Genomic DNA, 27,997 nt, shown 5'->3' with positions numbered 1-27,997 from the left:
GTTTATTTGTGATTGAAACATTAGATTTATTAGCACAGGATTACACAGGAGTAAATCACATTTTCTGTTCTGTTTTCTGTTTACTGCATGAGCCAAAAGCATATTCATCTTTTAGAGACAAATAACACTAGGCTTGCACATCCTTGTGCAGGGTGTCTCATGGATTTATAATATTTTAGCATACTATTTGTTCTAATCTACACCATTACTTTTGGCCAACAGCACTGATATAAAAGGCAGAACACCTGGTGGCTCAGACAACTGTGCCTAGAGACATACGTTTTTATTTATTTATTAAAATCTATTTTCAGTCAAAGAATATTAAAAGGACGCAGTTAAGTCATTTCAGCCCATTGCTATCTTGTATAACAAAAACATGAAACACAGCATCTCGATTAAGGTACACAACCATTTGTTCTTTAAAGCTCTTTGACACATATGCCCCAGTCTTGTGTGTTCTGCATGTTGATTTGCCACGATGTCTTATCTACTGACATTTGTCATCCTTTGTGTTTATGCATGCTATATAAAATCTTTGATACAGAGATATCTAGGAAATACAACCTTTTGGTCTAAGAAGTGTCTTGTTTTTTGGTTGTTGTTAGGGTTTTTGTTTTTTTTGTTTTTTTGGCGGCTCAGAAGACATATTGCTTTTTTTCTTCCTCTGTCTTCTTAGCAGCGTCTCATTAATTAACAAGTGATGTCAAGGAGGATGAGAAGTGGTCGATAGCAGGAGGAGAAATGGCAACACTTCATCTTGTACTCTTGCCAGGACCATGGATAAAGAACAAAGTGTTTGGCATTAGTTCTATTAGCATTAGTTTTAGTATAATGATAATGGGTTTTTAGTTTATTTCCAGTCTTTTATAGAAGTGATCAAAAAAGTGAATTTCTATATTTGGTATTATGCAGTATACTTCTAACTGTACACTGGTTCATCTCATCGTGTAAACAACAGTAACTTACTTACAGACATTTAAATGTAACCTAAAACTGTCACTGATGTGATTTCTACATGTAAATGCATATTGCTGAAGACAGGTTTGATCATTTCCAGTAATCCTCCCACTTCACTTGCACTGAAAAGATACATTTACAGTTCCTCTGTGGCCAATGAATCATATAATTTGTCATCACTGAGTGATTCCCCTCTGAGCTAGTATTAGATTACTACGTCTCCTAATTACTCAGTCTGAATTTGCATAATATTTCACTTCTATCGTCTGAAAGTTTACAAAGTAAAGCTGCAAGCAATTATCTGTCACCATCTTCAGTCAGGAGAATTGACTGTTTGACCCTGCTTGTACAAAAATCACACTTGACACTCGTACTCCTGCAGGCAATGTCAAATGAGACAGCTGGGGCTAACTCAGGATGACACACATCACTGACTACTGCTAAAGATGTTCCATTTGTCAGAAATAAACTAATATTTCCTTTCAGCAAAAGCTCCCTGCTCCACTACATTTCATATTTGCTGCAAGGCAGTGCTGAATCTATACTAGGTATGAAAGACCTCCTGTGGTGCGCAGGAGGACAACCAGGGTATTGGCATGCCCTTTGTCCTAGATGTAAGAACCAGTCTTCTCGCTAATGTTCTACAAAGAGTGTGAAAGAGATTTAGAGCTTCTTGACAGTTTTAATAAGAAACTGGCAATGTTGCCAGACTGAATTCTGACAGGATTTATCACTACTGAGATAACCATCAAAATTCATTTACACAGAAATTGCGATTTTAGAAAACTTGATCGCGTCTCGCCTTAGCGGCACAGTGCTCTTTGCACAACATATGAAAATGCAGTACATTGCTATACAAAGACCTCTACCCTGTAATGATGCATCACTGTAAATAATTGAATTTGTCTCATGCATTTCATTGTAATGAAAGAACAGAGGAAATCAAAAAGGAGTGTGTGGGATTACACAAAAACAGAGGTATGGAGGTACTATTGGTGAATTAGTGGGTGGATTGCAGGCATATCTAAACCAGCCGTGCATCAACAATAATCTGTTTTGGGTGGCTGAGTTCAAATTAAAAACAAAACATGTTGTTACTATTAAGGAGGATTTTCGTCCCTAATAATACCTGCCCATTCAACAGATGAGCATCACATTAGTGTACAATCACAAATACTAATATCAATATTTTTTTTCACATTTGAAAAAAAATTCTTTTTTTTCTGAAGTTCTGCAAATAAAGAGTCCGTATCTTAGCCTCCAGCATCCCAGCATAGGTTAAACTGGCTTTGAATTAATGAGCTGGAACAACTACAGCAGCGTCATTTTGGTAATGGAGTGTGGACAGAGAGCTTTCACATTGTCTCAGTGTAACAAAGCAAAAAACCAAAGAAACCAAATCAGTTTGCAATACATTGGCACATAAAGGTACAAGAAGCCACTGCATTGCATGATTGAATACTTCTGCTTTATTTTAAAGGGTTGTTTTTTACCGTGGTAACAAAATCAATTATTAATGGAATAAAAAATATACTATTAGTGAGCCCTAAAATTACAAATATTGATAACTTAGTTCATATTACAGTGCTGCTTTTAAATTCACAGTCATTTGTTTGTTTGTCTAAGTGAGGATTTAAGTTACCTGATATTTTTATTTCTATGCCATGCTTTTTTAGAACCCTTTATTTTATACAACAGCTTCATTTGCAGTCTCAAAGTAATAGTAAAGTTAAGATTATTTCTGCCTCCTAACCTAAAATGATCTTAATAGGCAATAATATCCACCATTTTGCTTTAAACCCCACTTTAAAACACTACCAAGCACAATATTGTAAGAAATTTTCATTAGGATGTACATGACTTCCTCAGTAGATGTCTGCTCAGATGCATTGATTTGCTTCCTTAATTAGCTAGTTTACTAACTGGCTCATTCATTTCAATTACTGTCAACAACAAACTTCCAGAAATATTGATAATACCCAATCTTAGCTACAACTGGAAGTCAATTAATGGATGTTTTACGTCTTAATTCTATTATTTTCCTCTCACTGAGTTACATTCTTTTCTTTGACCACACAAACATGGGTTTCATCTTTTCATGATCTAGCCTTTGGTTTACATTTACTCCACAATCCACAAAGTGCAAGATACAGGAAGTAAAATTTAAAAGTAAAATGTGGGCCATTTTATTTTGGCTGATTCAAAATCCACAAACTAAAATAAAATCCCAAACAAAGTCCAAAAGGCAATCAAACATAAAATCCAACAGAGTATCAAAAATATCAGAAAGGAATAGTGGTTTAAAAATTGAATTCCACAGGGCAGAAAAGTTAGCATAAGACACTGGGTGGCTATAGGACAAAGCTAAACACAATCAAGACAATCAACAGATGCTAAGTAAAACTCAAAACATGACACAAGGGGCACCGACTAACAGAGAAAAACAAGAAATACCAAGAAAACCAACTAAATGCAGACACACGGAAACACAGTTTAACTAGAATGGTTAATTCAAAACAAAAAAGAAAACTCAAGGTAGTACATAACTGAAAGTCTTCAATAGATTGGAATCAAGTAGAAACCAAAGATTCCAAAAAATGCAGAGTGTCAAATTCACTAAGGAATATCAGGAAATGGATTGGGACTCATGTAGCACCTTTCTATTCAATTTGAGCACTCAAAGCACTTTCTGCTAAGTCTTTCTCACATATATAGCACTTTTTCTGACATTCACTCACACACATTGATGGCTGCATGCTTCAGTATCTTGCCCAAGGACACTTTGACGTGTGGACTGAAAGAGCCAGGATCAATCTATCGACCTTCTTATTGGTAGACAATCCACCCTACCACCTGAGTCACAGTTGCCCCCAGAACTGGATAAATACTTAACAGTGACTACAAATACAAATACAAAAACTAATACTCAAGACTACTACCACTATAGATACAAGAATCACCAGAAAATACAAGTTTAAAGCTGTTTATATAAGGGTATACCCATGTTTCCTGTAGTGCAGGGATTATGACAGCATAAAGTATCCAAAGTTATTTGTCTTGTATTTAAAGTAAGAATATCTTTGTGTCTCTAGCATAAGCTATAATTTGATTAAAATTTTGGACCACACTAAAACTTATAACATTGAGCTGATAGTGCTTCAAACTTGTCAAGTGTATCAAGGATCAATTCCCCCCCACCCAAAGCCCCATCCATTCAACTTTCATTCATTGAAAGGGTTTTTCATTTTTGTTGCAAGCAGTTTGATGTTTGAAATTGAATGTTTTCTTGATGAGGGAAGCTGGGAATTGGCTGGCTGTCAGATCAGCACTATTATCTGCCTTTTAGGTTTGAAGCAAATTAGACTTGGAGTCCCTAAGGTGCCTGGACCCTTGCATGCTGGCAGTGTTGAATTCTCTGAGCGTGTCACTTCCTTGATGGAAATTCACTTTAATCAGAAGAAGATTCACAGCCCCACTGGACTTGTTCACAGCTTCTAGATTTGTTTTCAGGGCATGCCAGAAAGCATTTTTTTTTTACTTGAAACTAAGAAATGTATGAATGAGAAACATATCTGACCAGTAAGTAATCTCAAGCAGGTCGAAGAAACGTTTATTAACGAAAAATCAAACAAACCTGATAGGCCCAAAAATGACGCAGACATATTTTGATGCAACATGCGCCTACTTTATAACAGAAATGCCAAACTATGATTGTAAGAAAAGGGAGAATAAAAAAAAGATATATAATTTAAAGGAAGATGTGCACAATCAGTGTCTGACATAATAATAAATGTATGATAACACAGTTAATGGAGAACCATTTTTATGGACATATTTGGCAACACCAAATACTAGCACACAGGGGACTGGAAATGTCTACCCGGTAGTTTAAATTTTGTTTGTATTTTTTTTAAAAGTTTCAGAAAAATTCAGGCCATTTCCTGGATTGGAAGCTAAATTGTCTTGTTAGTACATCTGCAGCATATGTCACCAAGTTTTCTAAGCTGGTCTTTGATGAACCATATATGTTGCTGTTTTTCCTTTTCTGACCTCATTCAATGAAAAGGGACATGGTCATACAGTGCAAACACTCCTAGGGCGAAAGATTCAAAAGAGTAATCGTATTCAACCAAGTGAATTTGCCTCTGATATTAAATCACATAATTCAACATCAAAGTTAAAAAACAAAAACACAAAAAGCACAAACATGATGATAACATGATCACAATGACAGTTTGCACTTTGGCACTAAAAGCAAAGTACAGAACAGGCTGATTGGAATGAATTATTGAATTTGACCAGAAGCAAGGCAAAAGCTTTACAGTTTATTCTGTAATACCTTTGCTGTCCTGCTCCATCCTTGTCTTCAAGGAGGGTGGTGCAGCGTTTAGAACTGTCACATCACCACAAAAAGTTTCAAGGTTTGAACCTGCTGGCCAGTTTGGGGCCCTCCTGGTCGAGGTTGTTCTCCCTGTAGGTTTTCTGTATTCTGCCTAGAGTTCAAAGACATTCAAGTTAGGCTATTAGGTGATTCCAGCTGTAGTTGTTAATATATGTGCATGGATGATTGCTCATCCCTCTTTGTTCACCCTGTGACAGACTGGCAACATCTTCAGGGTCTTCTAAGGTATGCCTAGTATCAACTGCATCAACTCTAAAGTGGATAAAGCCGAAGATAAATTGATAATAATTATTGTCAAGGTTTATTTTTGGTTGATTTTGTAGTTGTTGTTTTGTTTTGTTTTGCTTTGTCCAGAGACCACGTTGGTTACTGTCAGGTTTGGATTACAGAAACCCAATGGCACTAACCGTGCAGTAGCGTTCTTAAATTGGTTAATGTGGTCATCTGCTGATTTTTATGTGGATAAATTCTTGAGAACCTGTCTGCTAATCAAGTTTCCCAGGAGGGACAAAAATAAATTAATGAAAAAAAAAAAAACACAGTCCAACAGCAATTTTTATATAGTCACAAAGTTCAGTTATATATTTATGCTCATTGGCACAAATTCTCCAAATGTGTTTCTTCCATTCAATGTGCACTGCTCATTCACTTCAGAGACACACTTTTGACACACTTTTCTTTGGTGTTATTTTTTGCTGTTTCCTTACTTTTTTCACACACCTCTTGGTTAGGGCCAGGCAGGATTTGGGTAAAAATACTGCTATTACTTTAAAGCTCATCTTTTTAGGTTGCCTGGGTGATGGGAAAAAGCACATCCCCAAAAACATGGTGCCGGCATGAAACATACTTCCAATTAAAATACATTAGTTTCAAAGTCCTGCTGACTGTCACAAAAAAAGAAAAAAGAAAATAAAGACATTTTATGTCCATGCACAGTAAAAATAGATCACATTTCCTCCTGTTTTCATGACTTTGTGTGAGACCAGGCTGCAATAACAGTCGTAGAGAAAAGGCTGTGTCAGGCTGACATTGATTGCTGGGCTGCTTTAGTGTAAAATACATGATTTTTAAGTGCAGCGATTCGTTTTCTTCTTTTTTGGATTTTGCTTCTTGAAACCTTGGAGGCAAAAACAATCCCACCCACTTTTTTACACATGCTGTTTTCCACTTGTTCCTGTCTCTGTCACAATTCAAAATAAAGCACACACAATCAGTGTGCTAAGTTGGACATTTTATGATCACGGTTTGGATCTTGGTCTTTCTTTGCTTTCAATCATCTTGTCTTATCTGAAAGTCTAAGCCATCAGGTGTGTTGTGCCCCACAAATTCCCACAAGTAATTGAACTCTCAGTATATCTCAGTATATTTTCAGAACATCTTCCAGGCACCCAGAATAGGCCAAATCATTATGGTTTCTGGCAGATACAGAGCTAACAAAGTATTAAACCAGAGAGGAGCCAAGGAGTGTCGGGATTTGGTTTGTTTGTCCCAGCTGGGCTGTTTACAACCCCCTGTGCTATAGTCTACTTAAAGACAGCCCAACAGACATCAGAGAGGCGTTGGTGTCCAGGAGTTTTGTCAAGCCTGTCTCCCTCATACTCATCTGCAGGCTCAATGTGTTCGCCTTTGGAGAATGATTGACCACTAGCCTTAGATTGAAATTGATTGCATAAGGGCTATAACAATGAAACGCCTTTGGTATTCTGGCAGTAGCAGTGGAAGAGTGTCAGAGGATTGGGGTACTGCTGTCACTAGAACAACAGGGTTCTTTATTAGCGTATTGTCTAGTGGTCAGATTCCTAAGATCAGAGTGAGCCTTTGATCTTAGAGATACTGTGCTGCTAATTGGGTTGTATTGATCCATCCAGCGCCTGCCCATGTTGGCACAGTCATGATGAATGTCAGTCTGCTGTGCTGAATGAAAAACTGGACTAACCAGCTTTGAGTTCAGCTGGGTTGTCTGATGTGCGGTGCCAGGTTCTAGACAGAGAAGAATCAAACATAAGTGGCAGAAAAGACATCATTACCAGTCTGCTTTAAAGTTTTTTGTAAAACTTGTTGCAAGGTTTCAAACTTCTCGGGGTCCATATCAGTCTTGTTGTTGTATAATAAATCTTAAGCTATTCTTCTATGAATGTTCTTAGAAGGCCTTGCATCAGAAGAAAAAGGTTAATTATTAAAATTATGTTATTTTCAAGCAACATTTTCTAATAGTTATAACAGTAATTTAAACCAAAATGTGGGGGGAGGATGTAAATATTTGTTATATTGCCAAGTCTGACAAATATTTATTCCTAGCAGATTTTTTTCTACTTGCCTCTGAAATACAAATCTATTTGCAAAACACTGAAATGATTGATGAGAAGATTAAAGAGTTCTAAGGGAACATTAACATAACCAAGTGTATTAATTTTAACAGACAGCACTTTATATTCTGCTCTTTTGCAAAAGTTGGTTGGTTTGCTGCTGTATTATTCTGACATTGGTGCACAGCTACAGAGTTGTACAACCCCAATTTTTATTGCACATTTCTTTTAGATGCTCTGAGAAATTTTCATTAGATAATAAGTCAGCAGGGTGCATGTTTTCAAAATTTCCAAGACATTCACTCCAGGAAAACTTAAATTACATAAATGTGCTACATACTTTGGATTATTTGTTAAAATGGTAGATCTATACCATTGAGGCTGACACAGCCTTCATCGAAGAGTATCTGATACTGATTCATTATGCTGCATTAAATGCCCATGGAGCAGGAAGGGGCAAAGCTTGAAGGATTGTACAGCATATTAAATTTATCTTGGTGAACCTCAGTAGAATGAAGATATCCCACGAAGTTCAAAATGAAGATATAAAATCACAGCTGAAAACAATGGTGTTTAAGTTCCATGCAAACCTGGGAAATAAATGGTAGTGACACAGAAGATAAAAAACAAGTTAATGCACTGTAACTTACTATATGTAGTTTTATGACACACCTGCCCTTGTCTCTCTGCAGTCCCTAATTCAGTTTGAGCATCATTAAATTTAAATATTAGCACATGTTTTAGTAATGAATCTTTTGATATTTCTCATATATACAACAACACAGCAGTGTTGTTAAGTGTGGCCATATGTGTTTTTACTTGAATCCACCCACAGTCCTCCTAACTCTACTCCCATTAAAGAGGTCAACTATGCAATGGCTAGAGCATCCAAGGTGATCATGTAAAGACAACTCATTAAAATAGCCAGCCCTAGACGGTGCATCTATATATGTGCAAAACTACCTAGCTTGATTGCTTTACTCGTGCTGTCTGCTAGTGTTTTCAGGTTCTGTATGGTGGCAGTCCAGATAAAGATTAGACTGCAATCCAATGATACAAGAATGTCAATTAATTTCCTAAGTCTGCAGCCCCAAGGACAAAGTCATTTGCTCTTTGCTTTTTACAGAACTGGACGGGATTTTGTAATTGATGATAATTTAAAAATGTTAACATTTTTGCTTAAGAGGTTTTCAAAGTATACCATATTGGGTACATAGTTATACTGTTGTAAGTTGTAGCAGACACAAGATTTGTTTTCTTCTGAGTTTTTTTGTACTTTAACTGTTGATAATTCTTCGTTGCATAATGGATTCATTTCTCATAGTCAACAAAGCACATGGCCCAGAGACATCGTTGTTTCTATTGCAATGAACAATAGCAAGGTGAACAAGAATGAATGATGAAAATCTGCTTGTGGTTTGAGTCTTTCTGTGCCCCAGGCTTGTTAAAAAAATACACAGGGCTTCAGTGGACATAAACTTTACATTGGAATCCTTAGTTGTAGATGCAAATATGCAAATAGCACAGTCAAGGATGTCTTCATATAATGAATAATGTAAAGTATATATAATGTCATTCCAGCCATGCTATAGCATTTAGTAGTAAGTTTCTGGTTCTACAAATCCACAACAGGTGAAAATATACAGCAATTTTCTCAATTTCACAGTATTTGGCAGATTTGTAGGTATTTCTAACTTTGTTATCAGTTGTGACAGCGTGCTTACTGTTATTAGTGTGACTGTCATTATTTCCCCAGGTGATTCTGTCTGTCTGTATGAGTGTCATCATAGCAAAATGTGGTCCTGGAGATAACCTTCTTCAGCAAGTACTACAAGAGAGGTGCTTTACTGTAAAAACACAATACCTTTCATAAACATCAGTCTCAGTTGCAGTTGGATCAAAATGTAGATGGTGTTTGATGAGTGTGGCCTAAATGAGGACTAAATAGTTTATATCTACCATTGTCTCCCATTAGGACACATTGTTCTGCCCTTTGATTTAATTCATTTCCAGCTGAGTATTTCCTGCTTAGTAACATTTAACTGTTTATATAACTTTCATTTTAAATAAAAATCAGGAGCTTAGATTTAGTCTTTGATTTATTTGTCTGACACTTACGCTGCATTTTCATCTTAAATGTCAGTTGCACTTGAACTGCTTTTCATTCTTCTGCAGAGACTTAATGTTCTTTAAGTATCACTTACATGTATTTTTAAATTACTGCTGCTTTCATCTCTTACTTTTCAATTGACAAGATAAATGCTTCACTTACACACTTCACCTTGATTCAGTGCTTACAGTGAAACTCCTTTCATCACATCATTTCAGCTGCTTGCTGAGCTTTATTTAGGATCTGTATTTTGACTGTACCTTAAGCTGTCATATGATTTCACATGTTTTATGTGTCCACTGTAAAATGTCAGGAGCTGTGAGTTGCACAGATGACTCTGCATTTTTCTGATTAAACTCACAAGTAGGTTAGAATCTTTTGACACACACACTTTCCCTTCATTGTACATTATACCTGAAATTGTAGCTTTATTATGGTGGATGGTTAAGTTGACTTCAATAGCCTCCACTGTTGGAGAGTAAATGTATTAACTATAACTACTTATCTTCTCATCTAACTACCTAGTTGTATGTAATAGAGTTACATAGTCCAAGCAGAAGAAAAGTCAGTGTGATCTGCTAGAGTTAGTAAGAAAGACATCTAAGATCATGTATTTTGATTTTCATTAAACATTTTCCACAAATTGGAAAATGAACAAAATCATAAACTACATGTGATCTGTTTGTCAGTTAAACATAAATAATAATAATAATAATAATACATTTTATTTAAATAGCGCCTTTCAAAGCACCCAAGGACACTGTACAACAGATAAAAACTGGAAATATACACAATGATAAAAATAGAAGATAAAAGTTAAAACATACAGAAATTTAAGAATAGGCAATTTTAAACAGATGAGTTTTGAGGGTGGACTTAAAAAGAGAGAATGAACTAATATTTCTGAGGTCCGGGGGTAGGGAATTCCAAAGTCGAGGGGCAGAGCAGCTAAAGGCCCTCCCTCCCATTGTGATCAGACGAGCAGAGGGAACAGAGAGAGAAAGAGAAGATGAAGATCTGAGGCAGCGGGATGGGAGCTTCATCTGTAATAAGTCAGAGAGGTACGGTGGAGAGAGAGATAAATGTAACAAGAATTTGTTTTAAAAATAGGAAATTAATTAAATATTAGCTTGAATCTAATGAAAAAAAATTAGTAGTACAAACTGCTTTTTTTTGGGGGGGGGGGGGGGGGGGGGATGTGCAGTGTTATTGTAGAACACAACTTTTATTTTACTGCCTTGCATTTTTTCATGCTAATCTCCAGTGACACACCTGAGGAAACATATGGAAACCTGTAGAAGATTTAATTGTTCAATCAAATAGTAATACAAACAAAGAATTCAAATACATATACTAGCTTAGTAGTTTAATTAGGCAATTCAAATATTTATCTTAGTTATTAAATTTTTAACAATTTGTAAGTTATTCCTAAATCTCAGTAACCCTGAGCTTTATGTCCCAATAAGACTGCTCAGAGTTTAGTGTTCTTCAGTGAATGTCCAAGCAAAAGTAATTTACAAAGAGCTCTGTGAGTGATAAAACTGAATCAATCTCACCTGGAATTGTGCCCGATTCCAGCGGAGAATCGAGAGTCATGTGCTGAATAGGTAGACCTAGATGAACTGTCTAATTATTTCAAATGCTAATTTAGCTGTGAAGCAGCCAGCATTTGTTTATCTTTCTCTCAGCGGGTGTCCTAGAAACCCCACTTACCCAAACACGGCAGCTTGTTTCACTGGGAGTGGATTAAAAGTTTCTGTCTTCTGAGCATCTGTTCAGTGCAGCAGGAGATGCCATGTCTCCCCATAGCTCCAGACAATTCATGCAAGAGACCATATTCACATCTCTGAGAAATATGAATAGGGACACAATGTTTGAAGGCACAGAGATTTCCAAACTGCGTATCCTATAAAACATTCCACATTTTCAGTGTTTAAAAAAAACATACAGCTGGGAGATAGACACAAGAGGAAATGCCCAAAACACTTTGCTTTCTCATATGCACTTATTTCCCTGTAGGTTGTCCCAGTAAGGAGTATGGAGTGGTTTGGAAGGTTGAGATGTTCATTGCAGAAAATACTTGAAAGAAGGTGGTTTATAACTGACTCTTCAGAGGCACTCAGTTTGAAGTAAATTGGGTTTAGCTTGTGATTTTTTTTCTGTCACTGTGAAGAAAAAAATAGATTTTGAAATTTACTGTTTATTGTCCTCCAAAAGAGCATATAAAGTTTATTGTAAGATTGTAAGAATGACAGTTTTTAACACGTCATTCCGACAGTTGCGTTGCTTTGTTGTCACTTAATAATCATCTCTCAGAGATGAAAATGTCTCATTAGCTACATTATGTCTTCATCTCAAGAAACCACATATTTGTAATAATTGCGTTTATCATATGACATAAGTCCATTTTTCAGTTCAGAATTTAGCCTGGTATGAAAAATGCCAGGAAATGGAGTAAAAGAATGTGCAAGACAGTTTTTTTTAAAGAAAAAAAGAATTCATAACCCATCCTTTTTCACACCATTGTGTGAGAGGTCAATTCACTTAATGAGTTAAAATGACATCAATGAGTACACGACCTTCAATATACAAAAAAGAGAGGGAATTAATGAATAGCAGGAATGTCAGTGTGATAAATCAATATTAAACACACTTTTAAAGTAATAGCAATTTCACAATGCCATTGTGATTCACTGATAAAATGTCATAAGGTTGAAATTCAGCACTGAAAAACACCCCTTTATTTCAGTATTACTGCAGGACATATTGTGCTACTAGTGTCTGCTAATCAGAAATGTGCCAAAAATTATACTGGTATTTTTTTTCCTTAGTTGGGTTTTTTTGTTTGTTTGCTTGTTTGTTTTTAGTTATTATAGGCTACAATTAAGCTTCATGTCTTGGCTATGCAACCAAGCTGTAAATCTTTCTCTGGAAACCATCTCTGTTTATGCTCTATTGTCTGCTGTGTATGATAAGAGCAATTTATCTCAATATTTGCACTGTATTAGCTACAAGATGATTATACTGCTATAGCAGCCACATGGCAGTATGATTATATTAAACTGAATGCTGAACAGAAACTCTGAGTTTGAAATGTGAATGAGAGTTGTCAGCCATTAACCATGCTATGCATTACAGCATAAACAGTCGTTTATGTAACCTGTACAAACATCGCGAGTTTGACTTTGCTTTGACTACTGTTTCTGATTATGTTTTTTCTCTGGCTAAATGACATGTAGAAAAGAGTATAATTAGTTGGCTATTTGGTATTAACCCATGACAGCGTTATTATTCAATTAGCAAGTTCTGGTCTTTCTTTTAAATTTTCATTAAAAAATGGCTTGTGGCAAATTGTCACCAGTGTAATGCTTACTATTTTAATTCAGTCCGTGTTCAAATCAACAGTGGTACTGAAAGAAAGAGAGAAAATATTCATTTTAGCCACTATGCATTTTTTTAAAGTTTGAAATACACTTCTTGTACACAAAATTGTGGAAAATGTGACCTAACTATAAAGGCATGTGAAAAAGTCAACGAGAGAATGATTAAAAAAGCAAAGAATTAAGGTGTCGAAGTAGCCCGGTCCAAAAGCTCAACTCAAACAAGACACTTTCCAGTGAACATTGTTTCAGAATGTCATGAACTTAAACATTTAACATGCTAACTGAGGCCTGTATAGTCTGAGATGTAGCTCTTGGCAGTTTTTGCAGTTTCTCTCAGCACTGCATGTTCTGACCTTGAGGTGAATTTGCTGGGATGCCCTCTGATCGGGAGATGATAACTCACACCTGAATGGTCCAAATGACCAAGTCCAGACCTCAATCCAATTGAAATGCTGTGGCAAGACCTAAGGAGTGCTGCGCATAAATGAATGTACACAAACTGAAGCAACATTGTAAAGCTGAGAGACTAATGCAGTCATACAGAAAACGACTGCTTCTTGTTAGTGAAGCTAAAAGTGCTTCTTTAACTTCAGACAACTGAATCATGGTCCCGTACATTAATATTTCTTAATCATTTTTAGACTTTCTACCACTGATGGAAATTTAAATTACATGATTTAAACAAATATTTGAGTATACTCTTTTCAGAATAAGGACAGATGAGACACATGATTGTATTTTTAAAAGCTTTGTCTGGTAGTTTTCTACTTTGTGTTTGATTCAAATCTGAGGCCATATTTTTAGGTCTTCTACAGAAACTGACTGTAAGCTTATTCACATCAAACAGAAGGATGGTAAATAGTTCTGAAATCCTTGAACATGCATTTCATATTTCCTGATTGCATTATGTTGTAAAGTGACTTCTTGCTGTTATGTAATTTGTGGATATTTGTCCCAGAATTTTAAAACATAAACACATTTATTTATGACACAAAATCCTGTACCAGAGATTTTAGGGATGTAGCAATTAACATATTTCTTTGCTGTGTTTTGAGATGATTTTGGAACAAAGTCTTTATATTGCCAGAATAAAAAAAGGTTTCTGAATTACACTACACAGCCTATCAGGAAAGCCTACACTAAACATGCATGAAAGAAGATTTATATTGGTTGAACCTTGGACACGACAGCAAATTTCAGCACAATGCAGTGTTTTTATCCAACTAGAATAATTGAGGGATCATGGCGATATTGTTGTTTTTCCTCATGTATTGAGGATTTGGAGAAGATGTACATCTAGCTTGTACATTGTGGTCGTGCCAATGAGTCATTTAGTCCGACACACTGACAGAAATCTGCATTCATCTTCCTGAGATTAAGTGAAGCGTTCGCTTTGCTTGCCACATATTTGATATCAAATCCATATAAGCTGTTCCTTACCCCCTTTCACGTTTGTGAAAATTTGTGGACACAGCCAAAAACAACAGTCAGGCTGTTTTGATTCAAGGCATCAGCTCTGAGATCCCAGCACTTCTTATTGTACCGCCTTGTTTTTTTGTTTTTTGTTTTTTGCAGAGAATAAACATGGATTTTCTCATCTGTATGAGGAATGTGAACAGAGCCTGAGTCGATATTGGGGAGAAATCCGAGTGCATTAGGATGTAGGGCAGGTAGAACAATTTAACTCATATTAAAATACATATTTTTTTGTTGTCATGACTTGCAGTTAGGTCAAATATTATGTAATGTGCATTGGATAGTTTATCTGCATTCTCCATATCAATTTCCATTCAAAAACATAAACCCCTCAGTGCTTCTCTAGGGGGGAAAAAATCACTTGTCAGTTTCTAAACTTTTATTACAGTCAGACCCTTTTTGTTCCAGTCTTACCTTAGCTTATCTTCTTTACCTAATGGTGTTGATTTATTTCAGTTTTCTTATCTTAGAAACTGTGCAGTATTGACAGAGCTAATTAAAGATTGTAGCAAGTGAAAATAAAAAGTCAATTCACAGGTCTTAGCAATACTATCCCAGCTACCATAAAGTGAACAGAAAAGTACACAAAACATAATTAAACAATACACAAACTCACAAAAACCATCATCATCCCAGCCAGTCCCCACTGGTTACAAGAGCATCTTTATTACTTACCATTTTAACTGAAAGATTGATCATCAGTTGATTCACACTGTGCAGGTTAGAATGAATGTGTACTGGTGGAACAGATGGAGACAGGTGCACAGTCTCTTCATTTGTTAGTTAATTGTTTATGAACGCTGCCTTAAAATAAATAAATAAAAGTTAATGCTTTTAAATAAAAGCTTTAATTTGGAGGTGGGATAGGACACGATGAAAAGTCCTGTAATAATGTTGTGTAATCGCCATATTAAAAGGCAAACAAATGTGATGGCCAAGGTAAGAGGTGAATATGTGGTGCTCTCCAAGGTGCTGTACGTGCAGCTGTCAGTGGCAGAGAAAATGTCTAAGCCTCTCACTTTAGCTTGCACCAGGTGTTAGTGTTACTTATTAGCAGCAGCTTATGAGACAATATCTTAGCTGCAGTTCAAACACTGAACTCACCTGTGTATGTGTGATGTGTGTTTTTGTCTCTTGGTTGCGAGACTTAAGAGGTTGTTACTATGCCTTTCTTCACCTTCTAATGTTCTCATAATAAGCACTGTCGGTGTCACAGCACTCAGTGTTTCTCTTCTATTAAGTTCTGTTTGTTTTGTTCTGAACCGTTTGTGTGACAGTATGCCAAAGTTATACTTTTGTCACCTTGACGGCTGAAGTGTTTATTGTTTCGACAAGTAGGTTCTGTGATTTTGACAAGATAATAAAGTTAAATGCTACTGCACTTCATGTTCTTGAGTCTCTGACCTAGTGTTTGGAGTTTTTTAAAGTTGTATTTTAGGTTAGCTTTTGTGGGGGGGTTTCCATGAGTATATGTCCATGAGTTTTCAGTTCATCTGACCTCTCCTGTATCCCCGTTTACTGTTATCAAGTCTTAGTCTCTGTGGTAGGCGTTTTTCTGTGTCGGTACTTCCTGTTTGTTTTGGTAGCTCTTGTCCCATGTGCCTTGTATTTACTTTTGCTTCCCTTGTCTTGATAATGTCTGATTAGATTCAGCTCTGTACCTGGGTGTTTCCCATATTCTGGATTACCTCATGTTTCTATTTAAAGCAGAACTTTGGCTAACTTTATGCTTTGTTGTTTCCCCAGACAGTGTTTCACTTTGTTTTTACGTATGAACTCTGATTAGCCAGAATAAATGGCTCACTTTTTACTTGCAGTCTGCCTCGTCCCATGTCCAAGCTTTTGGGTCCACATTTTAATGCTTCTATGACATCATGTTTACTACTCTACATCACTGGCTGGTTTGGGAATGCCTTGAAATCCCAGAATAACTGTGGTAAGTTAGAGCAGCATATTACTATGTAGTTAGGAAACTTGAAAGCCATCTTGGCTGCGATTAATTCTTTATTGTATTAAAATTATTCATCTGGATGAAATCATCCCCTGGGTTTCAAAGTTGGATACATTAAAGTGTGACATGTCCAGGTCAAAATGTCTCACTATAAAAGTAGAGCACAGAATTCATGAAAGGAACCACTAAAGGATGAAGAGACTAACGACTAATTCTATCATCCCTTTACTGAATGTCAAAACAGGGGGACTACATTTGTTTTTGGGGAATAGTGTTTGACCAGTTGCAAACATAAAAGGGAGTACAAGTATATGTTGATGCTGTGATTAGCAGTGTTTTTATTATGCAATTTCTCGGAACCTCTCAAAGGACACGATCGACATGAACATACATTAAGAATTCTAAAAAATAATGACCGTCTTTCATGTGGGGAACTGAATGTGGCCTCATAAAGCCAGAATACAGGCACTTTAATCAGTAAAGCAGAACATGCCTCAGTGTTGCCCTTAAACCTGAACCCCTTGGATTTGGATATTTAATTGAAGATCTTCCAGTGCTACCATCTGAAACAAGCCGGTGTCACTTTTAAAGAACTTTCGAAATGTGGTAACCCATCCCACTGGAATCCTTTGCATAGTGATGGGAGCCACGTTAATCCACTGTTGATCTACCCAGGGATTAAGCTCTTCCAAAATCAATAAAACTGTGAAAGCTTGCCTTCTGGTCTTAATCAAATCCTTTACATTCGTGACTTATACAGTTTGATACTACAGAACCTGATAATTTGCTTCTGTATCAGATGAATGTAGTGAAAAAATATCAACATTTGCATTTTCTAAGCTCAGCAGAATTGCCACCTCCCCAGTGGAGCATAAATGTGCAGGCCAAGTAAAGGTTTGTTAAGTTGCAGATATTAGGAAAAAAAATCCAAGTGTAACAGACTGCATTCTATAATTCACACTCACGAAAAACAATGGGATATACCCACAGGCATTTATGGCAGCGATTCAATTTTAAAGTCGGCTCCATATCTTCCCATTTTTAATCCAATAGCACCTACAGGATGTTTTATGTATTTGTTACTTTCTACCAGGTTGTATCTCATATGCAGGTGCCGACCTGCTACACTGGATGAGGCTCGATTCCACTCCACGTTTTGTGTCCCGCTTTTGCCCTGCCGGTGCATCTGAACACACAGCGCTCTCCTCCACAGAGCATTTCCACTTCAACGCAGCTACAATGGGCTTTCTTTGCTGAGCGAAGTTGAGTCAACAAGCCGGGAAACGCGCTCCTTGGATTCATGTGGCACCTATACGCTCACAGCTTTCTTTTCTACTGCGCCGAGGGACTTTCAACTGAACTCGGTGGCGATACAAACCCGTTGTGCTTTGGGGGATGTGTTAAGAGACTATAGTTGAGTTTCAACCACTAAAAACGACCAGTCATTAAATAGTCTACCTGCGAATCTGCTGCAGGAGGGGGGAGTTTTGCCAGCAAGCGGGACACTGCAGAGTACCTAAACAGTGAGGGATCTGTACAGAAGTGAACGATGCTCAGACTGGAGACCATCATTTGCACTTTTTCTGTGCTGTCTGTTGCGGCAAGAGCCGAATTTAAAGCGAGGAATTGCAGCGAGGTGAGGGAGGCTTCCATCGCGAAAGGCTTTGGCTTCTCACATGTTCCCCATCAGGAGATCCCAGGTAAGGGTGGACTGAGTTACTGGCTCACGACCTGCCGGTTACAGCATCCGAAATGATCGGGAATATGCAGCGACTTTTACAAAATAAAATAATAATAGTAAACGCGTCTGTGTTAAGTGTTTATATCTGAGAGGAAAAGTTAAAAATACTCAGCAGTCCTATTGCAACTCATTTAAGACGCTAAATCGTTTTAATGCTGCAGGGGTACGCTACTGCGACTGCACCACGTCCAACTAATCGGTTCCAGCTTTTCAACCACCTGTCACTCACAAAGTACCTGCTGTGATTTTCACTCACTGAAGTTAACTTTATACAAATGTGAGCTACTTGATTTCCAAAACGCTCCTGACTGACTACCTGGGGGTAGTGAGCTTCCCACAGCTGCTTGGAGAGATCTGCTCTAATCGGGAACCCACGCATGTAAACTGCCTGAACGCATAACTACAGGCTTATATATGTATATATATATATATATATATATATATATATATATATATATATATATATATATATATATATATATATATGTGTGTGTGTGTGTGTGTGTGTCATACCGGCTATCCTGCCCTATCAATGCCGAGTGTGAAATGTGTCTGCATGTCTCCAGTAGAGGTTTCTGACGGTGAAAACCAAGTAAGGGAGCCCAGTGAGTGGACAGCTGTACAGATTAACTCCTGTCCTGTGAAAATTGGGTGATTAGATAAAATGAGGCTCATGCAATGCTCAAGCAGTAGACCACAACCGCTGCTCACTTCATTTGGCATTGCATGGTTTCTGCCACAAGCCTAATAAGTAATTATCTTAAATATACCTTGTGTGAAATAAGGCAGGCCCGATGCATCCCTACTGGCATGTAAAACCAGATTTTATGATGTTTTGTTGAAATCTTTCTTGGTGTTCTCTGGCCTTGATTACACATTACACACATGATTTGAAAAATGACTTAAGGTTACAGCGTCAGTGTTTCGCTGCAGCGATACTTAAATTAAATTGGTCTGTTTTTCAGGCATAGTTTGGATATAAATATCATTATGTCATCAGAACAGGAGTATGGATGAGAGGCAGTCTCCCCTTTCCGCCTCTTTCATTGAATTGTCTCTCCAGGTCGTCATTGTTATGCTTCAAGGCCAATCAATTATTCTTTCTATAAATCAGGGAATCTGGCACAAGTAAAAGGCTGCATATTTGATAACAGGCACACCTGTTCAGAGACGGGTTGAATAACTAACTGATTAAATCCGTTGGATCTGTGTCTCTGACATCACAACTAATCTCTGGAATGAGTGGAAAAAATCCAATCTGTCTCTTTCCTGAATTATGTCACCCTGAATAAAAGTCTTTTGATCTTCTCTTTGAATGAGTCACAACCTTACATGTCTTCGGGAGAAACGCTTTATCAACAACTCAGCAAATTCGCACAGTGATAGACATGTCCTCTGGGCTCAAAGCTCATTGCCTCTTACTCATGCAAACAACTTTCAAGCCAAGCCAGATCTTGCCTAAAATAAATTTGCAAATTCCTTTTGATTAAAAGTTGATTAAAATCGTAACATTGTCCTATCAATAAATAAATAAATGAAAAAACATTCAAGTTGCTTCTTAGCAGAAATGTAGTAAATGCAGAGAGCTTTCTTTTTCGCTATGTAAGTTTATATTAGTCTGAACTGATTTAAAATTTAATCTCGTGGCTGGCACACGACTTGTTTGCACTATTTTACTTAATCTCCTGAAAATAGAGCCTTTGGTTTAATAGCTGATTTGGGGATAAATGACATCATTTGGACTATAATTGAGTAATATAGCTTATTAAAATATGTGTATTTTTTTTAACATTATAGACAGTGGTGGTGCTGTGCACTGTTGCCTCACATCTAGGGTGTACTGGGTTTGAATCCACAAGCTTACTTTACTTTACTTTACTAAGCTACTTTGGGAAGGTTGCATGTTCTCCCTGCCTATGTATGGGCTGTCTCCGGGAACTCCGGCTTCCTCTCGCACTCCATGAATATGAGCGTTAATGGTTTTCTGTCTCCCTGCGTGTCAGCCTCACGACAGACTACCGATCTGTCCAGGGTGTACCCTTCCTTTAGCTCTAATGACAGCTGGGATAGATCCCAGCTTCCCTGGGGTTAAGAAAATGGATGGATGGATATATTTTTATGAAATTCACTTGGCAGATGTTGTTAATAATGCAGCATTATCTGCTTTTAGCTTCGGCCCCTTTTTAGTTATTTAGTTTTTTCGCTGAAATGTCATTCATTTATATTACACACATGATGTAGAGGTAGTGGTGTAGTCAATGAGTGTGTCAAGGGCACGTTACTGTTCACATTTTATGATTTGTGGAGTTTACAGACAGATTGCAAATGACATTAACACCAATTCACAGATTAATGCGAACTTAAATACTGTTTTTGTGCAGTTCGTGATGACTTGAAGAGCTGTTTAGGACGGACGACTTGATCATTAAAGTTACAAAAAATTTTAAGTTACTTTAGAGCTTCAAAAGCTTCCTGTTTTGCTGTTTGTGCCAGTCTCACAACTGCCATCACACTCTATTAAAATCACTGACGATTTAGGGGAAATCTCAAACTTATTACTGGTCCACCTCCACAAATGGTGCTTTCACTGCTGCTGCATGCTGTGCATTTTTTGTTGAATGGTCTCACTTGGCGGTTTGATTTCTTGAAGTCTGTGACAGACGGATGTGTGTGTGGTTTTGCTGCTTTTGATGTGATGCCGTTAGAGACTGGAAAACATATTTGGGAAACTCTGTATTTGTAAAGTTGTGTTTTTATTAAATTAGATTGTACTTATATTTAAATGAATCAAATTAGAATACTATTGAAATATATATCTATTACTTTTTTATATTACCCAAACTTTTTCTATAAGATTGGCCAATATGAGTAATTCACTGCAACCACTGCAATTTTAATAGAGTGAAAATAATAACCGTGAAACATCAGGGTGCTATTGTGAGAGTATTTCTGTACTACTTAAAATGTTGAAATAACTACCACGTCTTCTCCTGGAGTTGAAATGAAAAGCTTAGTACCCCAGATTTTCTGTGTGTGTTTTCGTATGTGTGTGTTTGTGTTTGGGCTCAATAGAGGAACCAGGTCAGGGGGAATGACCGCACTGGAGATGGTGTTATTGACAAAAATGTTGTTATGATCCAAAGCCTGAAGGCTCAGCGAGTACAGTAATTCCACAAGACTTAACTGATGATTCTTTCTGCTGACCAGACCGGGCTGGAAGCTCGTATACTGTGAAGATATTTAAAATAGGAATGAACTTATGAATTGCAAAGTCTTTGGAGTGTTTGCACATCTTAAAATATGAACCACCCTCTCAGAAGACTTTAATTATATCTGTTTAATTTAATTGTAAGAAAATTAATTATATTTTGCCTCTAAAATCCACTTTTTTATTGCTTGTTAAAGTTAAGACCTGCACTCAGTCTTATCTGCTGTCTCCGTTTCCACTCAGTCGATTACCCGATGTCTGAGACGTGGAGAGTGAGTCATATGGCAGACTGCGGGATTCAATGGAACTTCTTAGGATGTCATATACTATGCTATCATTTGACGTCCAGCTCTGTTTACTGCCAGTCAGGAGATGGAGGTGGGACAGAAATAACGGGTGGTAATATTTTATGTGATCTTTGGCTGCCTGCGCGAGGCAAATGATCTCTACTGAAGCATGTAATGTGCACAGGTCTTCTACTGTCATGTAATGGGATGGAGGGGATTAAAAAGGGCTAAATGGCAGTGCCTGCAAAGGGAATGGCCAGGTGACTTTGTTAGCCCCTGCAGCACACTCCACTGTTGCTGTGATGTATTGTGAAATTATTGCGACCTTCCTGCCAGTCACACATGTTGAAATAGATTTGGGGGTGAGGTCCTGAAAGGGATAATGGCTTCCGATGGCATGTTTTACCTTTTTTACATTTTACTCTACAAACATCGAAGTATTTGTGATAAAAATTGTGGATAAATGGACTTTTGAGATCCACGGGAGTTGTTTTGTTTGTATTTGGTAGCCCCAGGCTTTGAGTGTATATGTTGCTAACGTAATGTAAATGTGTCCCACTGAGAAGCAGAGGGGGGCACTAACAGGGAAATAAATAAATAAAAAAAAATCCAAACAATCATCATTTTTCTCATGGCAGAGGGGAATTCTCGCTGTCTGCATCCCTATGTCATCAATCATACTTATGGATGCCAAAATGGCCTCATGATGGGCTCTCTCTGCGGGTGTTTCCTGTGAGAGCTGCAAGAAACTGTGTCCTGCAAGTCTTTTAGGGTTGCAGCGCTAAAAGCATAACACCACCAGAATCAAAGTACATCAAAATAAATTTAAGAAATGGAAATTTCTAAAAGTTTTTTATGCAGAATGCACAAAAGTACAAACTCCTGGCCCTGAAGTGGATTAACACACAGTTGTTGTTGTTTTTAAGTGTTAGCCTTATACATAAGTTTTAATACTTTATAAGCTTAACACTTAAAACAGACAAAACATACTCCAAGTGCAACTTAATCGGTTACACAAATGTGCTGTAAATGTAAATGTGGAGACAAAAAAAAGTGATGAGCAATGTTGCAGTAGACTAAAAATGTTTCTGCTTATTTTCCACAGCAACTTCAAAATTCATAAAGCACTGAACAACAGCAAGTAGCGCAAAAAATTACTTCAACATTTTCTGCCGGAAAACATTTCTAGGAGAAATACTCAGAAATGTCAGATGACCGTACCAGTTATGAGGCTGAGGTTGCTGTGGATGCACGGGTCAAAAAAAGGACTTTTATTTAAAAGGGTTTGTGTCCCCATCCATCCATCCATCCATCCATCCATCCATCCATCCATTTCTGTTGCTTATTTGGGTCCAGACTGTGAGAGCAGTAGCCTAAACAGAGTCACCTAGAACTTTCAGCCACTTCCTTCAGCTCTTCCAGAGACACATTAAGTTGTTTCCAAGCTAACTGACAGGTGGAGTCTCTCCATGATGAGGCCCCAACCTAACCTGGAATGATCACTCATAAATCAGCACCGACCTATCGATTTTGGCGATCGTGGCTCAAGAGTTGGGAGTTCGCCTTGTAATCGGAAGGTTGCCGGTTCGAGCCCCGGCTTGGACAGTCCTGGTCATTGTGTCCTTGGGCAAGACACTTCACCCGTTGCCTACTGGTGGTGGTCAGAGGGCCCGGTGGCGCCAGTGTCCGGTAGCCTCGCCTCTGTCAGTGCGCCCCAGGGTGGCTGTGGCTACAATGTAGCTTGCCATCACCAGTGTGTGAATGTGTGGATGACTGGATGTGTAAAGCGGTTTGGCGTCCTTAGGGACTAGTAAAGCACTATACAAATACAGACCATTTACCATTTAAACTTGGTTGTTTTAGTTTACTGTCATGGACTAGACTTGTGTGCTGTCCAGGTTGCATACTGTCGCTTGTCCCATGACAGCTGGGATAAGTTTCAGCCCCTCCACAACATTAATTTGGATAAGCCATTAAGAAGCTACTTTCAGCTGCTCCCTTATTCACAAGGGGTTGCCAGACTGGGCAGCTCTGCATATTTGATTTCGTAGATTTTTACACTGGATGTCCTTCCTGATGCATCCCCCAATGCATTTATACTAAGAAACTTGATGGACTGATTTTTGTTCTCCAAGAGCTAACTTAGTTGAATTTAGGGCAATAATATTTTATTAGTTAAATAGATCCTTTCACAGGTTTGCCTACATTTCATAAATCATTTCAGTCGGATACGAGAAAGAACTTCTGGCAGAAAGACTTGTTTCTTGCATGTGCACAAGCAAGTCCCAACCAGGTGTCCCATTGAAAAAAAAAAATCTTTGGTGTCTGTGCTTCTTGTCACATGTTTCTCTGTTTGCTTGCCTTGTGAGTATTTATAGCACATTTCTGTATATGCTTTTGATGAGTATTCTTGTAGCTTATGTCTTGTAAAATTGATAAGGATTATTTGTTTGTGCTTGCGTGGTTTATCTATTTGTGTATTGCTTATTTAAATGGAACTATTTGGATTTAAATTGGTACTGCATGTTTTATTGAACAGTTTTGTTTTCATGCATATAGTCTTTGTTTTAGCACCATCATCGTTTGATATACACAATATTTATTTAGTTGTGTGCAAGCCATTTTTTTTCTTCATATGCACTATTCAAGAGGGCTGCTTGCACAATCACCCTCATAAAGCCATGCACTGAGTTTATTGTATCTGACCAGCAGTCCAAGACCAAGTTATTTTATTCTGCCTGTCTGGAACCTACAGTTTATGCAACAATGCACTCCTCTCAGATTTTGATGAATTTTGATGTGTTTGTGTTTCTTCAGGAAGGAGGGGAACTGATGTCTTCAGGGTTACTGATATTTTTTTTAACACCAAAAGTACTCTTTGGATAATATTCCTAAACCCTAATCCTGTTTGTGACCCAAACTTTCTGTTTATTTTGTTTGTGGCCTCCAGCAGGGTTTATGTCCAACTTTCTGCTGCTCATAACTCCAGTTGTTGAAATTTTAATACATCCTACACATTTAAAAACCAAACGGGGTTCAGGTGGCAGATATTAACAATGCTGTTTGTTTGACTAATTCACAGTCCATATTATGTGAATAAGTAAATTATTGAGATATTTCCAGGTTCAAGTCACTTTTTATTACTATGTAGCAGAAACCTGTTCATTTTTTTTCCATTTGTTTTTTTTTTTTTTTTCCATCCATCCATCCATTCGCTACCGCTTATCCATTTCAGGGTCACGGGGGGCGCTGGAGCCAATCCCAGCTGTCATAGGGCGAGCTTCTAGGCGGGGTACACCCTGGACAGGTCGCCAGTCTGTCGCAGGGCTAACACACAAGGACAGACAACCATTCATACTCACATTCACTCGCACATTCATACCTAGTGGCAATTTGGATTATCCAATTAACCTATCCCTATTTTTTTTTTGTTGCAAAAATTTAGTTTTAGTAAAATGTACTGGGTTATTGAAGTTTGTCCAAATGCTGTAAGGCTGGCATGCCTGGTTTATATTGCTGACACACAGCTATACATTACTAAAGGAATATGCTGCTGCCTCGGGGAATTAACATTTTCTAAACTTATTTACAATAAATATGTGAAAAACAATACACAGATTCTCGTGAAATGGCATTGCAATCATCGTTTAATGGTTTCAGAATCATTTGAAATGTGGACAAATGAGTTCTCCTGCAAGAAATGAATGGATGTTATTTTGATCTATTAGTTCCTGTCAACAACTGTCCAATTAAATTCTAACCTGGAGCCACAATGAAAGAGCCTTTTCATTTCTGTTTTAAGAAACTGACATAAACACATTTTCGCTTGTCACTCATGCTGTTTTGTTCTTTTTGACCATTATAGGCTACCATTTTGGAGATCTGTTTACACTGTTTCCTGTAGTTGACAATATTTCATTGTCTCTTTTTTAAGACATTCACAAAAACAATCCTCTGGATCAGTGTGTTTTTCACTGACATTAGTATCAAAATTCTGGCGTTGGACTGCGGCGTATACCCAGTACTTTTTCCCAACATCACATCTAACAGTCAAAACTTAGCCATCATGAAACAAAGCTAACTCGAATGCCTTGTTGCTGCTGTTGGATCTATCTTTAGCAACTTCTGTCTTGTTGACAGCGTCTGACTAGACATGATGCGTAACTGGAGTCTATACTTGCCTTTACACTGCTCTTGAGGATAGTTCAGTGTGGTGTGTAGCAAGCCACCAATGGAAGCTATGTACTTGTGCAGCAGAGCTGTATCCTTTCCCTCTCAGGCAACAAGGCCACTGGCTTGAGGACACTTACACTGTAGCAAGGTATAATGACCGGTGCCTGTATTCTAAACTGTAAACTGAGTGAAAGGTAACGATCAGTGCAGGTCTCTGGGCCTTGAGGGTCTCTAAACAGCCACCAGCTGCTACCTGTAGTGTGTTTATGTGCCATGCTCCACTTAGCAAACTGATGCAGATGAGAGAGGCTTGCCTCCTCACTTCTCATTCTCAGGGGCTTCTAGGCATGCATAGATCGAATATCCACACTGGATTCCTCCACTAGGCTTTTTATTATGCACTCCTCAATAAATGTCAAAGCTAGACATAGTGCTACATATGCTGATTATTTCTGCACTTGTCATTCCTAAATGTGCCGTACACGGTATTAGGGAAATCCATACATTAATTTTAACTGTAATGATATTGGTGTACTTTGCTGAAGGGTATATGGTACATAAATATCCCCCAGCTATTACCCTCAAGGTCAAACATATTTTTTTATTGCATATGTATATATGTATTCTTGTCAAAGATTTTTGTAAAGATGAGTCTAGTCCTTGTCATGATTTACTTGTATCGAATTTCCTTATTAATGCTTGTGGTTTTTTTTGTTTTTTAAAATTATTATTATTTTGTAAAATTTCATAAAGTGGTTAAAAAATGCACACTACATTCCCCACTGAAAAGTCGGTACAGTTTTGAATTATATTTGAGAAATTCTCATGTCTAAAAAGCTGGAGGCACTTTTGCTTCATTCACTAAAATTTACTGAAAAAACCTTTAGTAGGCAACAGTTCAATCGTTAATCTGAAACTGTAGTCATCTCCAATCTTCCCAGAAACCTGATGAGCAGGAGTTTTATGTTAAGATGCAAACAATCTGTTAGAAAAAAATATTTATATAAATGTGGAAAACTCATCTCTTCACAAGTTTTCCAAAGCCTTTAAAGAAACAGGTTGTTTTTTCTCCACTCCTATATTTCTTTCCTGAAAAATATTTTTTATAGTACATTTAAAAACATTTCAATATGAAAAGCTATACCTTTGAGTCAACGTTTGACTGTTTTATCACGCACGCAGCCTTGCACATGGCATGTTGCAGAGGAATAGTTTGACATATTCAAAAAAAAAAAATATATATATATATACTGACACATTTGCTAGGAGTATGAAACCGCTCCAACATCTTTATTCCTGTCCTTTTTCCCTTCACGCTGACTCTCCTGAGGATGAAGAATACCATCATACCATTGTACTGTGCTGCTTTTATTGTAGACTGTTTTATGTCAGTGAGAATTCATTTCCTCTTGAACCTGTCCTCATTCACCCAAGGACATATACCCCTCTGTATCAGCATCCCCCAGTTATTTAAAACATGAACATGCCTTTCATAATAACTTCTGACATGACCCAAAATGTGATAGGAATAATTTCATTCAATTTTTGATTGATGCAAGTTCCAACTTGAGCAAGAAACTTGGCTATTCTGTACACAAAACCCTCTAGAGACGTTATTAAAAGTGTGAAGGTGTGTGGAATACAGCGATTTAAAGATCCATGATGATGTTCATATTCAATGAATATCTCTTGTTGTATAGTTCCTGACGATATGATCTTGTCTTGTCAAAGTCTGATTACCCATTGGTTAAGGGGCCTGTTTCGGTGTGCTGTAGAGAAAGTGGGATGAAGCAGAATGCATATTACATTGAAATTACCAGTATGCATGCCTTGGGTGTCTAGAAGCATAGGCCATCAGCTAACATTTGCTGACATTTAGCTAATGTCCTATTCTTTCAGACATCCAAGGCACTTAACATACATAGTTTGAGTGTAAGAGGCATTTGGTTTCTGCTTCATTGTTAGAATGGTGATTTACAGCAACCTTTAAGTCTAACCTATTG

The 27,997-nt window shown here is 37.5% G+C and overlaps 1 protein-coding gene across 1 annotated transcript in view; it reads left to right on the top strand.

The window, feature by feature from the left end:
- The first annotated feature begins 17,262 nt into the window (after positions 1–17,262).
- Positions 17,263–27,997, top strand: part of gpc6b (glypican 6b) — a 79,460-nt gene continuing 68,725 nt past the window's right edge. Inside the window, exon 1 of the mRNA XM_082507813.1 lies at positions 17,263–18,285. Coding sequence (XP_082363939.1) covers positions 18,135–18,285 — 151 coding nt within the window. The 5' untranslated portion in view covers positions 17,263–18,134. The remainder of the gene's footprint in view (positions 18,286–27,997) is intronic.

The sequence above is a fragment of the Aulonocara stuartgranti genome (assembly GCF_965226115.1).
Source record: "Aulonocara stuartgranti genome assembly, chromosome: 16".
Lineage (NCBI taxonomy): Eukaryota > Metazoa > Chordata > Actinopteri > Cichliformes > Cichlidae > Aulonocara > Aulonocara stuartgranti.
Note: the sequence above shows the minus strand (reverse complement) of the source record. Positions and strands in the feature narration are given on the sequence as shown.